The sequence below is a fragment of the Toxotes jaculatrix genome, chromosome 11, assembly GCF_017976425.1.
Source record: "Toxotes jaculatrix isolate fToxJac2 chromosome 11, fToxJac2.pri, whole genome shotgun sequence".
Classification (NCBI taxonomy): domain Eukaryota; kingdom Metazoa; phylum Chordata; class Actinopteri; family Toxotidae; genus Toxotes; species Toxotes jaculatrix.
Genome location: NC_054404.1, coordinates 25,824,056 through 25,841,829, shown reverse-complemented (window position 1 = coordinate 25,841,829; position 17,774 = coordinate 25,824,056). Strand labels below are relative to the sequence as shown.

General features: G+C 41.5%; 1 protein-coding gene across 1 annotated transcript; it reads right to left on the bottom strand.

Annotated features, from left to right (window-relative positions):
• Positions 1 to 341: 341 nt before the first annotated feature.
• On the bottom strand, positions 342 to 10,428 carry LOC121189266 (protein NLRC3-like; the record flags this gene model as incomplete). Its single annotated transcript, XM_041049221.1, has 7 exons — positions 342 to 1,266; positions 1,386 to 1,432; positions 2,752 to 2,925; positions 6,169 to 6,342; positions 8,001 to 9,804; positions 9,966 to 10,194; positions 10,354 to 10,428. Coding segments are annotated over 7 exons (3,051 nt in total), but the record flags the coding sequence as incomplete, so codon positions are not given.
• Between the last annotated feature and the right edge of the window lie 7,346 nt (positions 10,429 to 17,774).

The window sequence follows — 17,774 nt, the reverse complement described above, 5'->3', positions numbered from 1 at the left end:
ACTGGTACAGTTAAATAATAGGCGCTGTGAAGTAATTATTTTCCATGACATTTTACCCTATAAATGCGGAGACATACGAACTTGTATCGACCCATGCAAACGTTAGCCATGCTCGCTAGCTAGAAGTGGTAAAAAATGACTGGTACAGTTAAATAATAGGCGCTGTGAAGTTGGCTGCTGAGCGTAGTGTTGTATTAGTTTGTTACGCGAGGTAAACGCCCCACACGTGTTAAGCTAACATGTTTAGTTAGCTACTTTTGGGTAAATTAACAGATCTTCCACATTTGAATGCGCATGTGAGCGACCCGCCTAAACGCCAAAGTTAGCGCGATTTGGCGCTTTCAATAATGTTAGCCATGCTGTGGCATTAGTTTAAAGGGCACTTCTTCATTTGTGAAAGGGATAAGTAGCATTGAAAAGCCATTGATCATTTTTACTCGTTTATTGGCTATAGTTTGACAAGCTTCCATTTGTATTTGCTGTTCGATATAATTTTACCATGTGGAAATGTAAATTGTGGGTTTTCTAGTGCCCTAAAAATACAGTTGTTGACATTACAAACTTTACCATGGCCAGTATTCCACAGTTTCACCCTTACCTTGTCTGTACAACAACTGCATGTGTACATTTAGTACTTATAATTCACTAAAGGTATGTGCAGACTGAGCTATCTGTTCAACACTGAGAGAGTTTCTCTAACAGGAGGAGACTCTCTCTGCTACACTCTACACAGAGACACTGAGGAACCAAACCACCAGAGTTCAAACCCAAACCCAGGATACAGAAGTTCAGTGAATGTAGTGTTGAAGGTGTAGAGGTGGATCAGTGAGTCAGAGGAGACTCTGTAGAAGGACAGAGAGCCAGCAGGACAGTCCACATACACTGCTACTCTGTGAGAGACAGAGGAAGATGATGAAGAGGAGGAGGAGACAGATGTCTTTCTGTTATTGTGCCAAACAGAGTAACCGAGATCAGAGCAGCTGAGACTCCAGGACTGATTCTCTCCAAACAAACAGTTTTCTCTGTTTCCTTTCCTTCTGATTCCTCTGTAACTCACTGATATATCAATCATTCCTCTCCACTCGACCTCCCAGTAACAGCGGCCAGTCAGACCATTACTACACAGCAGCTGAGGACACTGGTCAAATCTGTCTGGATGATCAGGATATGACTGATCCTCCTTCACACGTGTCACCTTCCTGTTGTTGTCAGACAGTTTGATCTTTCTGTTTACTGTATTTGTGTCGATGGTGAGTTCACAGAAATCTGATGGAGAGAAGAAAACAACACAGCTGTGATCTATCACCTGATCATTGGTTGACACTTTGAAGATGGTTGAATGTGAGCTGCTTTGTTTTCAGGAATCAAATGAAAACCACACTTACACTTCCTCAGACCTGATCTCAACCATCGAATTCCACCAGGCTCCACCCTGAAAGGAGGAGGGGGGTCAGACCAGCACATTCTCTTTCAGCATGCAAACATGGACATTACATGGCTCTCATACACAAATGCATTGATTATTCTGTTCATTCAGCAAAGAGACAAAGGACCTGGAGTCCTTATCTTGGAATTATACGGAGCAGGGAGGTGACATGGAGGAAAGATTTCATCATTTGTCTTCTCCATTTGATATCACTTTTGGTGTCAGACACAACAAAAGATCTCAGAATAACAAGGATCAGGATCTCAGAGAGGTTCAGCTGATTATTGATCATGGATATTTTAGAAGACAGAGACATGATCAGAGACCTGATTTCATTTCCTCCTTGGTCTGAGACACTGGCAGATGAATGTCTCTGAGCAGTGTAGATTCATCTTATTATTGTTGGGATGTTATTATTAGTGTGTCAACACTGAACAGGTATCTAAAGTCTTTGGGGTTGTTGTACTCAAAGTGGCTCTGTTGGTTCAGGAGCAGTTCAACCAGCTGTAGCTCAAATGTTTCCACACTGGCTTTGTGCTGATGCAGCATGAAATCCAGTCTGAGAAAGTCCTGCTCAGGTCACAGAAAACAGCTGACCACACCTGATTTAATGATTGTCACATATTTTCTCTTAAATATGACACAGTGAGTCATGATGAGATACTGAAGTCAGAATTAGAGAAAACCCCTCTTTGTGTTGTTGTTGAATTCAAAGCACTTCTGTAGAGATCTGTCATCAGTGAAATGTTTCCAGCTCTTCCTCCTCTATCACACACTGTCTGTGGCTGCAGCAGGCCTCTCCATACCTGAGGGTGTCCAGTCTCCAGTGTGGATCCTTCAGTCCAGCAGACAGCAGCTTCACTCCTGAGTCTCCTGGATGATTGTAGCTCAGGTCCAGCTCTCTCAGATGGGAGGGGTTGGAGCTCAGAGCTGAGGCCAGAAAAGCACAGCCTTCCTCTGTTATCAGACATCCTGACAGCCTGCAGACACACACAACATCACACAGGAAACACTCTGTCAACACCTGCTGGTCTGTTTTGTTTTTCTTTTTTGTTCATATTTTTTCTTTGGTTCTGGTCCATTTTGGTCCAGGTTCAATGTATTTAAGGCAAATTCCTTTGTAATCCTGCAGGATTAAAAAAAAAAAAAATCAACAACTTTAACAAAAACAAGAGAAAATGAAGAATAACTTTCTGAGTCTAGAAAGTTCTGCGGAACTTTAGTAAAAATATACTGTGAAGAATCCTACACAAGTTTGCTGTTTATCCACTCATGTAAATCAGATATGAGCAAATCATCAGCTAAACAGGTTGATGGATCCTGACCTGAGAGTCTCCAGGGTACAGTGTGGACTCTCCAGTCCAGCAGACAGAAGCTTCACCCCTGAATCCTGCAAGTCGTTGTTACTCAGGTCTAGGTCTCTTAGACTAGAGGACTGGGCGCTGAGAACTGACGACAGAGCTTCACAGCTTCTCTCTGAGAGATTACAGCTGCTCAGTCTGAAGAGGAAACAATGAAGTCAAATAATATTTGTGTTGAAAGGACAATCAAAGGAACAAAACTCTGTTTCCACATTGATGATCATCTTTCATTGGCTCTGACTCAAATCCTTTCTGTTCTATTCTCAACAAGTTGGAGACATGACAGTTAAATATGATACAATCAGTAATAAACAGACATGTACAGTCAAATCCGTAAGTATTTGGACAGTTAGACATGTTTTGTTCTTCAGGCTCTCAGCACAGTGACTTTAAAATATAATAATGGATACTACAGTCAATGACTGCAAAGTACTTTACACTAAATATTAAATCTGTTGAGTTTGTTTCACTTCATGTGTATTTATTCAGTTACTTTTGAACCACTAAAAGGGCTGAATCTCCCACACAGTTCTCTGGACTCTGACATTTTGGCAAACTATAGACCTATATCCAATCTCCCCTTTAATTCTAAAATTCTTGAAAAGGCTGTTGCAACTCAGTTGTGTGACCATCTACATAGGAACGGTTTGTTTGAAGTTTTTCAGTCAGGATTAAGAGTTCATCATAGCACAGAGACAGCACTGGTGAAAGTTACCAACGACCTTCTTATAGCATCAGATAATGGACTCGTCTCTATACTTGTCCTGCTAGATCTTAGTGCTGCATTTGACACCATTGATCATAATATCCTATTGGATAGATTGGAACATGTTATTGGGATTAAAGGAAGAGCACTAGACTGGTTTAAATCATATCTATCAGATAGATACCAGTTTGTTCATGTTAATGATGATCCCTCCATATATACCAGAGTAAGTCATGGAGTTCCACAGGGTTCTGTGCTTGGACCGATACTGTTCACCTTATACATGCTTCCCCTAGGCAATATTATCAGGAAGCATGGAATAAATTTCCATTGCTATGCGGATGATACCCAGCTATATTTATCTATGAAACCAGACGAAACAGATCAGTTAACCATACTTCAGGCATGTCTTAAAGACATAAAGGCCTGGATGACCTGTAACTTTCTTCTTCTGAATTCAGACAAAACTGAGGTTATTTTGTTTGGTCCCAAACACCTCAGAAACGGTTTATCTAATCATATAGTTACTCTGGATGGCATTAATTTAGCCTCCAGTACAACTGTGAGGAACCTTGGAGTTATTTTTGATCAGGATCTGTCCTTTAACTCACATATAAAACAAGTCTCTAGGACCGCCTTCTTTCACCTGCGCAATATCAGTAAGATTAGGAACATTCTGTCGCAGAGTGATGCTGAAAAATTAGTCCATGCTTTTGTTACTTCTAGGCTGGACTACTGTAATTCCCTATTATCAGGATGTCCAGTTAACTCTCTAAAAAGCATCCAGCTGATCCAAAATGCTGCAGCGAGAGTACTGACTGGAATTAGCAAGAGAGATCACATTACTCCTGTACTAACTTCTCTTCATTGGCTTCCTGTAAAATCCAGAATTGATTTTAAAATCCTTCTCCTTACATATAAGGCCCTCAATGGCCAGGCTCCTTCATATCTCAAAGAGCTGATAGTACCATATCATCCTAACAGATTGCTTCGTTCCCAGAATGCAGGTTTGCTTATGGTTCCCAAAATCTCTAAAAGTAGAATGGGAGGCCGAGCCTTTAGCTATCAGGCCCCTCTCCTATGGAACCAACTGCCAGTTTGGGTTCGGGAAGCAGACACCCTCTCTAATTTTAAAACGAAGCTTAAAACCTTCTTGTTTGATAAAGCTTATAATTAGTTGTTGTTACAGTCCAAGTTATTTATTAAACTTATAGTTAGTCACAATTATCTCTATAGACACTGTTACAGTTAAGGATATAGCCCTTAGTAGGGCTGGCTCAGGCAACTGAATCATCCCCTAGTTATGCTGCTATAGGCCTAGGGTGCTGGGGGACATCCCATGATTTACTGCGCACTTCTTCTTCTTTCTCTTTCTCTCCTCAGACCCACTCTCAAATTTATTAGCCTTTATTACATGTCATTAACTCTGTGTCCTCTCTGTCCCGTAGTCCTGTGCTTGTTTCTCTCTGGTCTCTCTTTCTCTGTACCTTTCTGCAGGTACCTCTGGCTCCGGAGCTGCTTGTCCTATGGTCCTGGCTCCACCCACCTGCTGCTGTTTATTGTTTACAATGATCTATTTCTAACATGTTTAATGTTCCGTTCTGCTACAGATAAATATTTGATTAATATTCTTTGCAAACTGTAATGTAAATAATTACCAGTCATGACAGCTTTTTGCCTCCGTGCTCTGTTTCATAATTCTAATCTGCTGAGCACACATTATCCAATAACTGTTCACTAACTGTAATGTAAATACTGACCCACATTGTCTGTATTATGCTGCATGTCTTTCTCCCCCTCTCCTCCATTCCTAGCTGTCCTATCTTCCTCCTTTTCCTCCTTTCACCCAGCCCGGCCATCGGCAGGAGGGTCCCCCATCTGAGCCAGGTTCTGCTCAAGGTTTCTTCCTGTTAAAAGGGAGTTTTCCTTGCCACTGTCGCCTTAAGTGCTTGCTCTGGGGTCAGGCTCTGGGTCTCTGTAAAGCGCTTTGAGACAATTTTGATTGTGGAAGGCGCTATATAAATAAAATTGAATTGAATTGAATTGAATTCTTTCTTTACTGATGTCAACCTGCGCAAATTAAAGCTGAGATGTGGCTCTTTAATGGAGGATCCATTTTTTTAATTCAGATTCAATGTGATGAAGCTCAGAGCCTGATAAACAATAACTGTCCAAATACTTCAGTTCTTGACTGTAACTGTGTTAATGTTGGTACCTGATTTGATTTAGTTTGAATCCCTTGATAAAATTGTTTATTATTTGTAAGTACAGGGCAGCTGTGTCTCAGCAGGTAGAGAGGTTTGTCCATTAATCACAGCTCTCCTCCTGTCACCAAGTGTCCTTAGGCTAAAAACCTCAACCTCAAACCAGCCCTGATGGCCAGACCAGGACCTTGTATGGTAGCTGGATTTCATCAGTGTGTGTTAATGGGTGAATGAGAGGCAGCATGTAAAGCGCTGTAGGCCTCGTTTAAACCACTTTATAACAAAGTAAAAATGTTTGTGTATCTCAGTCAGAGTTCATATATGTGAAGCTGGATAAAAACAAAATAGACTGAAAAACTGAAAGATTGAATAAACTGTGAAAATCATTAGATATGGGCCTCTCTAAAGTCAGCATTGATGGACTCAAGAAATATCTGCAGTCATTTCAAACAAACTGGAACTTGATCTGACCTTAGAGTCTCCAGGGTACAGTGTGGACTCTTCAGTCCAGCAGACAGAAGCTTCACTCCTGAATCCTGCAGGTCATTGTTACTCAGGTCCAGGTGTCTCAGACTAGAGGACTGGGAGCTGAGAACTGAGGACAGAGCTTCACAGCTTCTCTCTGAGAGGTTACAGCTGCTCAGTCTGAAGAGGAAACAATGAAGAAAAAGTCAAATAACATTTGTGTTGAAAGGACAATCAAAGGAACAACACTCTCAGTTTGCTCTGCAGCTCACACCATCTACTAATTAAGCTGCTATAGGCTTCGACTGCCAGGGGACTTCCCATCATGTAGTTCTGTTCTTTCTCGCCTCTCTTCTGCTGTCGCTCTCTGCAGGTTCATCCTGTAGAGTCTTGATCTGCTGCTGTCTTAACAATTTCAAGAGTGCTGCATCCCTCTCAAAGACGTTTTAAATTTTTTGACTTTTCAGAGTAAGTTAAAGCTCTTTTTTTGGCCCATTTTGCCTGAGGAAGCCTAATAATTATGCACACCTTGATATAGGGCCGCCCGGTTAGCTCAGTTGGTAGAGCATGAGACTCAACCTCTCAGTGTCGTGGGTTTGAATCCCACTCTGGGTGGCACCACCTCCCATGGGCTCACCACCCGTGGAGGTGCTATAGGACTTCGGTGCATTGTGAATTGGGCAGGAACTGCCCCCCCGACCTGGGCCTGGACCCAGATAAGCAGCAGATGATGACATGACCTTGATATAGGGTGTTAATCGGCTTAGGCCACACCCTCCCTCATTGTCTGTGAATGTTCTCATTCATCCAGGTCATAGTTCTCTCTTTGAAAATTGACATATGTTTGTCTGGGAAGACGTTTCGCCTCTTATCCAAGGGGCTTCATCAGTTCGTACGCATCGGTCTATCTAGTCCGCACTAGTCTGACTTCAGACTAGACTAGTGCGGACTAGATAGACCGATGCGTCTAGTCTGAAGTCAGACTAGTGCGGACTAGATAGACCGATGCGTCTAGTCTGAAGTCAGACTAGTGCGGACTAGATAGACTGATGCGTACGAACTGATGAAGCCCCTTGGAAAAGAGGCGAAACGTCTTCCCAGACAAACATATGTCCAGTTGCCTTCGATTCAATTTTCAAAGAGAACCCTCCCTCATTACACAAATACACATCACCTGATGTGCTTAAATCCAATAGGAATTAAAGTTTATATAGCTTGGAGTTGAGAATAAAAATGCTGAGCATAAAAATGATGATATGGTCAAAAAACGTACTTGCCTAATAATTGTGCACACAATGTAGTTCTTCTATTGTTGTTGCTTGTATTACTATTAGTGCTATTACTAATCATACTGTTATTCCCTTATAACTTTTAATCTTACTGTCTTCATGAAACCTGCATTGTCTTATGTTCTCTTTCCTCCCCTTCCATTATTCTTTCTCTCTCTCTCTCGACCCAACCTGTTCCTTTAATCCCAATGACACGTTCAAATCTTTGTAATAGAATGTTGAGTGTCAAATGTAGCACTGAGATCAAGTAAATTTTACACTAAATATTGAATCTGAGGAGTTCATGTGTATTTTTCCACTTACTTTTGAGCTACTAAAAGGGCTGAATCTCCCACACAGTTCTTTCTATACTCATGTCAACCTGCTCAAATTAAAGCTGAGACTTGGTTCTTTAATGTAGATCCATTATTTTAATTCAGATTCAATGTCCTGAAGCTCAGAGATGATGATAAGGAATTAAAGAAGAGAGGAATTTATTTTCCCTCCTGCTGAATAAAATAGCAGAGCCTTTATATAATGATGAATAAATCCAACTATCTATACACTTACAGAGCTTTTTTAGAGGCTTTGACAACTGGCAGCAGCTTCAGAAGAGCCTCCTCTGAAGCAGAGTATTTCTTCAGGTCAAACACGTCCAGATCTTTCTCTGATGACAGTAAGATGAAGACCAGAGCTGACCATTGAGCAGGAGACAGTTTATCTGTGGAGAGACGTCCTGAACTCAGGGACTGTTGGATCTGCTCCACTAGAGAACGATCATTCAGTTCATTCAGACAGTGGAACAGGTTGATGCTTTGCTCTGCAGAGGGAGTCTCTTCAATCTTCTTCTTGATGTACTGGACTGTTTGCTGATTGGTCTGTGAGCCACTTCCTGTCTGTGTCAGCAGACCTCGTAGGAGAGTCTGATTGGTCTGCAGTGAAAGACCCAGGAGGAAGCGGAGGAACAAGTCCAGGTGTCCATTTGGACTCTGTAAGGCCATGTCCACAGCCCTCTCGTAGAGCTGCGTTGGATCAGATTTGTCTCTGAACAGTTTAGACCTGTTGGAGGTTGATTGTTCTTCTGACAGCAAATTGACTCCAGAGTTGATTAAGGTCAGATGGACATGAAGAGCAGCCAGAAACTCCTGAAGACTCAGATGGACGAAGCAGAACACCTTGTCCTGGTACAGTCCTCTCTCCTCTTTAAAGACCTGTGTGAACACTCCTGAGTACACTGAGGCTGCTCTGATATCGATGCCACACTCTGTCAGGTCTGATTCATAGAAGATCAGGTTTCCTTTCTGCAGCTGCTCAAAAGCCAGTTTTCCCAGAGACTCAATCATCTTCCTGGTCTCTGGACTCCAGTGTGGATCTGTCTCAGCTCCTCCATCATACTTAACGTTCTTCAGTTTGGACTGAGCCACCAGGAAGTGGATGTACATCTCAGTCAGGGTCTTGGGCAGCCCTCCTCCCTCTCTGGTTTTCAACACATCCTCCAGAACTGTAGCAGTGATCCAGCAGAAGACCGGGATGTGGCACATGATGTGGAGGCTTCGTGAAGTCTTGATGTGGGAGATGATCCTTCTGACATGCTCCTCCTCTCTGAACCTCTTCCTGAAGTACTCCTCCTTCTGTGGGTCAGTGAACCCTCTGACCTCTGTCACCATGTCAACACACTCAGGAGGGATCTGATTGGCTGCTGCAGGTCGTGTGGTTATCCAGAGGCGAGCAGAGGGAAGCAGTTTCCCCCTGATGAGGTTTGTCAGCAGCGCATCCACTGAGGTGGACTCTGTAACATCAGTCAGGATCTCAGTGTTGTGGAAGTCCAGAGGAAGTCGGCACTCATCCAGACCGTCAAAGATGAACAGAACCTGGACCTCTTCAAACCTGCAGAGCCCTGCTTCTTTGGTTTCAGTAAAGAACTGATGAACAAGTTCCACCAAGCTGAACTTTTTCTCTTTCAGCACATTCAGCTCTCTGAACGTGAATGGAAATGTGAAGTGTATGTCCTGGTTGGTTTTGTCTTCAGCCCAGTCCAGAGTCAACTTCTGTGTTAAGACTGTTTTCCCAATACCAGCCACTCCCTTTGTCATCACTGTTCTGATTGGTCCATCTCTTCCAGGTGAGGCTTTAAAGATGTCTTCTTGTCTGATGCTTGTTTCTGGTCTGGCTGGTTTCCTGGATGCTGTTTCAATCTGTCTGACCTCATGTTCATCATTGACCTCTCCAGTCCGTCCCTCTGTGATGTAGAGCTCTGTGTAGATCTGATTCAGAAGGGTTGGGTTTCCTGCTTTAGAGATCCCCTCAAACACACACTGGAACTTCTTCTTCAGAGTAGATTTAAGTTTACGTTGACAAACTGCAGCAACATGTCCTGAATGAACAAGAAACTACATCAATGACTGATTCATAAAGAAAACATGACATGTTCATCCCCCTAAAGAACACACATGAACATATTTCCCTCCATGTCTTGAGACGTTAGTAAATGTCCCATTTGTCCATCATGTTGAATCTTTAGAGAAATCCCCTTACTGCTTTGCAGACAGTCAGCCAGCTCCTCCTGCTTCATTCTCCTCAGGAAGTTCACTGTGATCTTCACAAAAGCCTCTCTGCTGCTCCTCCTCTGCTCTTCATCCTCACAGTCCAACACCTCCTCATCCTCCCTCTGACTCTCTGAGCATTCTGGGTAATCTGGACTCACAACCTTCTGGATCTTCTTCAGCTCCTTCTTCACAAAAGTGACAATGTTCTCCTCCAGCAGCTGGAACAGAAAACTATATGAATGACACAATCAAAGTAAAACCATGGAGCCAAACATCAGATCCATGTTGGACACACTGACAATCCACTGCTCTAAAAAGTGCAGCATGGAGATTATTGTCAACACAACAGATGTCAAAGTAGTTGTCCATGTACAGACCATAAATATGGAGTCCAGGTGTGTTTGATGCTGCTGGGCAGACTGAGCACTGGGAACCTCTGAGCTCTCCTGGTCCACTCTGTGGAGGAATCATGAAGAATTAGCTCACATTATGTTTGCAGCATCTGTGAGCGTTTTATGCTTTGTACACAAACAACAGCTGCTTTTATGTTCTGTGGTGACTGTCCTGATTAAAGCAAACACTACTGTGCTGTGACATTCTCAATGAGAGGAAACAAGCAATCAATTCTGTACCTCATGACCTAGAGTCATCACAACAAGTCCACCTTTTAAATGATGAGTTTTAAGGACTCACACTGCGTTTGACAGAAGTCTCACCTCTGCTACAGGACACTAACACAAACACTGGAACTGGATAGGTGCTGAGTTACAGGGAGTTTTAGTTCTGATCTGAATGACACATATAAGAACATAAGAAGTGCTTTTCTTGGAAAGAGGAACATCAACTTTGCCACTAAAGCCTGTGTTTCAGCCTGATCATGATCATATACTGTGTCATTCATGAAGCCTGGAGACAAAACACAATCACTTCATCTTTCATAGAAGACCAGTTATACAGGACAGCTGTCTGATACATTTTAAACTCAGCTGCAGCTCACTTCTTTGTAGCAGAGGGAGGCTGTCCTTTGAAATCAATGAGGCGATGCTTTGAACTGTCACTCTTCATGGACACACAACTGGGCTCAGGTCCAGGGAAGTCTGTGCTCTGATGGATCCTTGTGGATACAGAGATTAATCAGGGACATGGGGACAGGGACAACATATTATTCATACAGTGTTCTCATAGTAAAGAAGAAAACATGTAGTCAGCTGCAGCTCACTTCTTTGCAGCAGACGGAGGCTGTCCTTTGAAATCAATGAGGCGATGCTTTGACCTGTCACTCTTCATGGACACACAGCTGGGCTCAGGTCCAGCAGAGTCTGGTGTGTGCTGCTGCTCTGGCCTTCAACACAACACACACACACAGAGCTTTGAGTGTGAATAATGATGGTGCAGTGATGTGAGTGCTGAGCTCTGACATGGAGAAGAGTCATGGACAGTTAGAGATCCTCATCTCACCTCTGAGCTTTTGGTCTGGATCTCATGGTCCCCACACAGACCTTTTTAGGGGGAGGGGCTCCCTCCTCTCTGTCCTCACACTGATTCATGATGCTGAATTCACATCCACATCAGCTCACACACACTTTCTACCTTCATCTGGAGAGAAAACACAAATCATTCATCTGCACATCAACTGAAATCATCCTCTCCATCATTTGTCCTGTAGAAATATCAGCTGCTCCTCCACTGATTGGCTCTTCTTTCCTCTTTCATATCAGTGTCAGTTGAATGCAGTCAGACAGCAGTGTGAGGCAGAGGAAGCTGCCATCAGCTGCTGTACTTCCACTGTCAGTCCACTAGATGGGGTCATGAAGCTGCAGTGAAGTGCAGAGCAGCACACACAGGATCCAGGGATGAGCATTTCCATTCACTGACACACAGACAGACTGAGATCCACTGGTTTTATCTGACACAATCTAAAAATCCTGCTTTCTAATTTCACTTGAGTAAAAGTCCACGAGTGTAATCAGTAAAATATACTTCAACTGTCAAAAGTAAAAGTGTTCATCATGCAGACCAGACTCATTTGGTTTTTATTTCGAATCTTAATCTGAAAAGTAACTGTAGCTGTGAAATCAATGTAGTATAACAGTGAAATATTTCCCTCTGAAAAGTTGTGCAGTAAAAGTTTAAAGAAGCAGAAAATGGAAACACTGGAGTTTCAGTGCAGCACTGCAATAAAAGTTCTGAGTTACTTTTCACTACAAAAGTATTAGATTCCAAACAACTTGTACATGCTTTTCAAAATAAAAGACTGATAATTTCAATAAAGCCTTTACAATAATATTAAAACTTTTTTTTAAAACTTCCTTCTGGAGGAGGACCAGTTTGGCACAGCAACTTCAGGTTTAACAACAACTCCACAACAACCTCACAAAAATACAAACGGAAAAGGTGGTGCTGACGTATAAAACATTAAAACTGCTGACATTTACCTTCAGACAGAGAAAATGTAGTTACAGTTGCAGTTACTGTGGTGATTTAGTGATTAGTGATTTAGTCAACTATAAAAATGTTTTTATCTGCTTGGATGAAAAAGTATAACAAAGCTTTTATTCAGTGAACATTCTGTATCTCCAAGAGACTAAAACCTTAACTTCAAATGTTTTACATGAATCATCATCTCCATCATTTCTTCTGTAGAAATATCAGCTGCTCCTCCTGCTCTGAGAAGGAGGCCCATGAGTCCATGTCTGTTACAGACCATATCCTGTAATTTCACCATGGTTCAATATCATCAAAGTTCATCAGGACTTTAACATTTTCACTGATCTGCCTTTTAGACTTGTATTAGTTTTTTTTCCTGCTCACACACACACACACATGAATGTCATGAACAGACGGCCATCTTTACTCGTCTAAAGTTTCCAAGTTGATATTTCAGTTTGAGACGACGATTGTTTCAAACCTCCTCCTGATTTAAACAAACTCCATCCAATTGTAAAACACTGGTAATAAACCAGTTTCTCCAGGTAAAATAACCAAAAGAACTAGTGACGTCACTGTCAACCTTTTCCACAAACTAGAGAAAACCATGTCCCTTTAATGAAGACAAATCAAACCAATCAAGAGCTCCACTTACTCAGTTTTTTCCATGAACTTCATCCCTCTGCAGCTCTCTCCTGTCAGTGTAGGAAAGGCTCTTAGTTCTTCACTTCAAGCTTCTTTTTCCTCAGCTTCTTGTGTGAGTGTGTGTGAGTGTGTGTGTGTGTGTTTGCACTTTAACCGACAAACAAAACCCAGAAACAACGCCACAATAACTCAAAGGTCAGAAATCCCAGGTAACAACAGGGAGTGTTGATGAGTAAATCATTAAACTGCTGACATTTACCTTCAGATGGAGAAAATCATCTGCGCCACAAAGTTTGGTCAAAGTGAAAGTAAACTGCACGGCTTTGCCCAGAGGTGTGTATCTTTGTGTGTGTGTGTGTGTGTGTGTGTGTGTGTGTGTGTGTGTGTGTGTGTAGTGACTGAAGTTCACATGCTGAAGTGTTATTAAGACATGAAACCTCCTCATGACTCCCAGTGTGAACACACACACACACTCTGCTGCTGTTTGATGTTTTCATTATTATTGATTATTGATCAGTTCAGCTGAGCTCCAATAGAACTAAATTCTCCATTTCAACAGTGATGTCTTCAACACAAACATTCAGGCTTCACATTAATGTGGATGGAACTGGACTGTTCACAGAGAAACTACCATGATCACTGCCCTCCAGTGGTCACTGTCAGTAACTACAACTCTGAACACACCACACTGACACTCTTTTCCTTGTTCCTGTCAGTACTCACACTGTAAAATTTAGAATCAGCTGGAGAGTCTTTAGATAATAATAGATAATAATAGAATTGCAATAGTCCAGACAAGAAGTAACAAAAGCATGGAGCAGTTTTTCTGCATCATTCTGAGACAGGATGTTTCTGATTGTTGTCATATTAAGGAGGTGAAAAAAGGCAGCAGTCCTTGAAGTTTCTTTGATGAGTGAGTTAAAGGACAAGTCTTGATCAAAAATAACTCTGAGGTTACAAATTACCTTTTAAGTACATCAGACAAAGAACTTGTCTCTGTACTTGTCATATCTTAATGTTTAATTTGAGTCCACTGACCATCACATCCTATTAACTTTGGAGTAGATTAGACTCTGCATATTTGAGTTACAACTACTTCTCTTTTCATGATCAGAATCAGAATCTGACTGGGATCACAGTCACATGTCTGTAATGGCTCAGTTAGGTTGGACCCAAATCCTGACTTCAGGACAGTAAAGTGAAGATATTTTAATAAGAGAACAGCAGGTTTGCAAGTAGATGAGCAGACCATTATGACTGGCAGGAACACCACAAAACAAAAAACACACCCTAGAAGCAGAAACACTAGGAAGAACTCTCTGGAGCAGAACAAATGATGAATCCAAACAAATAAACCACGAAACAAAGAATCCAAAAAAAGAGTCACTCAAGGGACATGAGCCGCAGAGTTTTTGTGAAGCAGAGGTAGGGACCAGAATCTGAGTGCTGAGGGTAGGGGTGAGAGTAGGGAAGCTGAGCAGGGATTTGGTACACTGTAAAAACTAAAAGATGGCGGAGCCGGCTGGCGGTCTGGCAGGAGCCCCAGACGTGCTCACCAAACTTTCATCTCTATTGTCATCTATACTGGTAAATCCGGCTGAGAAATATGGTCTCACTCACACTAGAAAAGCCAAGCATGGACCGAGGATTGAGGACTTTATACAGCAATCGACGCTCTTTATCTACATTGTAGTGCTGCTGATGTTCTCGGTCCGTGGCTATGGGATCAATCAGCTGATGATCTCACGAGATCCTATACTACCACCGATACAACCTGTCACACACAATGAATGGAGCCAACTAACTCTCTACACCACAATACTACGAGACGGGCGAGCAACAGCTCCAGGTGAACAAATCAACAACACTACCAGAGTTAAAGCTTCACGCGTATATAGAAAGCTGCTCGCTTACCTGCTGACTACACTTCTCCTTGCTGGCGACGTGCAGCCAAATCCGGGACCTGTCTCTGTACAAGATCTGCTGCCTCCAGCCAGGACGCTCGCCAATCAAGGTAGTATGGGTTAACAGGTACATTCACACGTAAACCCGGCTATCACAAAACACTTCAATATTGGTCTCTTCCAAACTGTTCAGCACTCCAAAATCATTTGGGACCCACGCGCAAAACCGAAAGGTCTCCTTGGAGGTCACCTGAACATTCGTAGCGTGGGGGCGAAAACTGAACAACTTGAAAAACTGTTTAGCGGCTCAAATTTGGACTTCCTCTGCCTGTCTGAGACATGGCTAACCAAATCATCGCCTGTAGCTTCTTACACAATGCCTGGCTACAATGTCTTCAGAAAAGACAGAAACAAAGGAAGAGGCGGCGGGCTGCTTATGTACATGAGAGATGACATTAGATGCGAACAAATCGATCTAACATGCGTAAATGAAATTGAATGTATTGCTATCACTATCACCCTGTCCCAGCAGATGACATTCAATGTGATAGGCGTGTATAGACCACCGTCATCTGACGTCACGTTTTATGAGCATTTTAAGAACCTGCTCAAAAACTTTGATTTAAAGAAAGCATGTATAGTTCTTGGTGATTTTAATTTAAACTGGGCTGAAAAATCAACTAGAAAGAGGCTAAAAGCACTTACAAATCAATTTGAACTGACTCAACTAATAGATAGTCCCACAAGAATAACAAATGTCTCCAAAACACAAATTGATCTCATCTTTAGTAATAAACCGGGAGAATTATTAAATCTTATAATCTTCTCACTGGCTTGTCAGATCACAATATGACTCTCATTGCAAGAAAATTAACAAAAAATAGGTTTATTTACCAACAAGAGACAATTAAACACTCCTGTGGAATGAGGAAACAAGACATGAATGCATTTAAGGAAGAACTAAGTCAAACTGATTGGAGAGATGTTTTACTCATAGATGATATAGAGGCCTCTTGTGAGTCCTTTATAGGTACAGTAAACAGGATTAAAGAAAAATACATAAAAACCTTTAAAAATGGACAGCGTAAGAGTAATCTACCCTGGTTTAATGACCACTTGTGGAACTTGATGAAAAAACGTGATTTTGCCTTGAAAGTAGCACTGAAGTCTAAATCACTTAATGATAGACGCACTTTTACAAACCTCCGCAATAAAGTGGGGAATGAATTAAGGAAAGCAAAGGCAAATTTCTTTATGAATATTATTAAAGAAGGAAAAGGAAATAGTAAACTGATATGGAGGAACATCAATAAACTAACAAAGAGAGACAGCAAGCCAAACCAGGGAAAGGGACATGAACTGAGAATCCAGGGGAATTTAACTAATGATCCTAATGAAATTGCCTCTACATTTAATACTTATTTTATTGCGTCAGTGCAAAATTTATCGGACACATTTGGTCCAAGAATGAAAGACTTAGCAGCACCAAATTTTACTAAACCAATTTTTAAGATAACTGAAGTTCCTGAAAGTAAGGTTTGTAAGATCTTAAGCACTTTAAAGTCCTCAAAGGCAAAAGATACGTTAATATGGGACTCAACATTTCTAAAAACCTATATTCACTCCCTCAGCACCCCCATTACACATCTAGTTAATCTGTCTATAAAACAGTCCATTTTTCCAGCTGCATGGAAGGCCGCAGTTGTGGTTCCCATCTTTAAGGCAGGTGAACTAACTGATGTAGCCAACTATAGACCCATCAGTATTTTGCCTGTGGTATCAAAGATTGCAGAAAAAGCGATAACTGAACAACTAACTGTCTTTCTAAATTCTGGACAAGCCCTTTTACATCCCATGCAATTTGGCTTTAGAAAAAACCTGTTATTTTATTGAAAAAATTAAATCAAAACTAGACAGTGGGAGTGCTGTGGGAGCTGTTTTTTTGACTTGAAAAAAGCATTTGATACAGTAAACCATAATATTCTTCTTTCAAAACTGTCAAATTTCAACTTTTCTGATGATGTAATGAAATGGATGGAATCCTATCTCACTATGAGAAAACAATGCACCGGAGTTGGGAATAAGATGTCATCATTCATTGACTGCTCTGTTGGTGTTCCACAAGGCTCAATTTTAGGCCCTTTATTATTTAGTCTATATGTTAACGACCTACCACTTGCATGTCCTGAAGTCGAAACACAAATGTACGCGGATGACACGGTCATCCTGGCATATGGAAGAGACAGATATGAAGTAGCAGCCAAATTAACAGCAGCGATGGCCAAAATTTCCACCTGGCTTTCAAGGTCCTGCCTGACACTAAACATCAGTAAAACTGCATGTATGTACTTTTACATAAGAAAAAATGGAAACCAGCCAGATATCCTTGTAAATGGGGAAAAGATCCAGAGTGTTTCACATTTTAAATATTTGGGGATTACTGTTGATTCACAGCTGTCCTTCAAGAAACACATAAAGCAAGTGTGTAACACTGTTAAATTTAACTTAAGAAACTTTAGACACATCCAAACTCAGCTTCCCTTAGATGCCGCCAAACTATATATGCACTCAATGATTTTCTCACATATTGCATACTGTATCACAAGCTGGTCACAATCTGGAAAAACAACACTCACTCAATTGCAAACACTTTATAAGCAAACTCTTAAGGTATTAGACAAAAAGCCATCAAGTTATCATCATTGTAATATTGTCCAAAAGCATAAACTTCTGACCTTTGATAATTTTGTATTCCTTGCCAATGTTAGTTTACTGTACAAAATAGTACATGATCTGGCTGCTCCTCCATTAAAGGAGTTCAT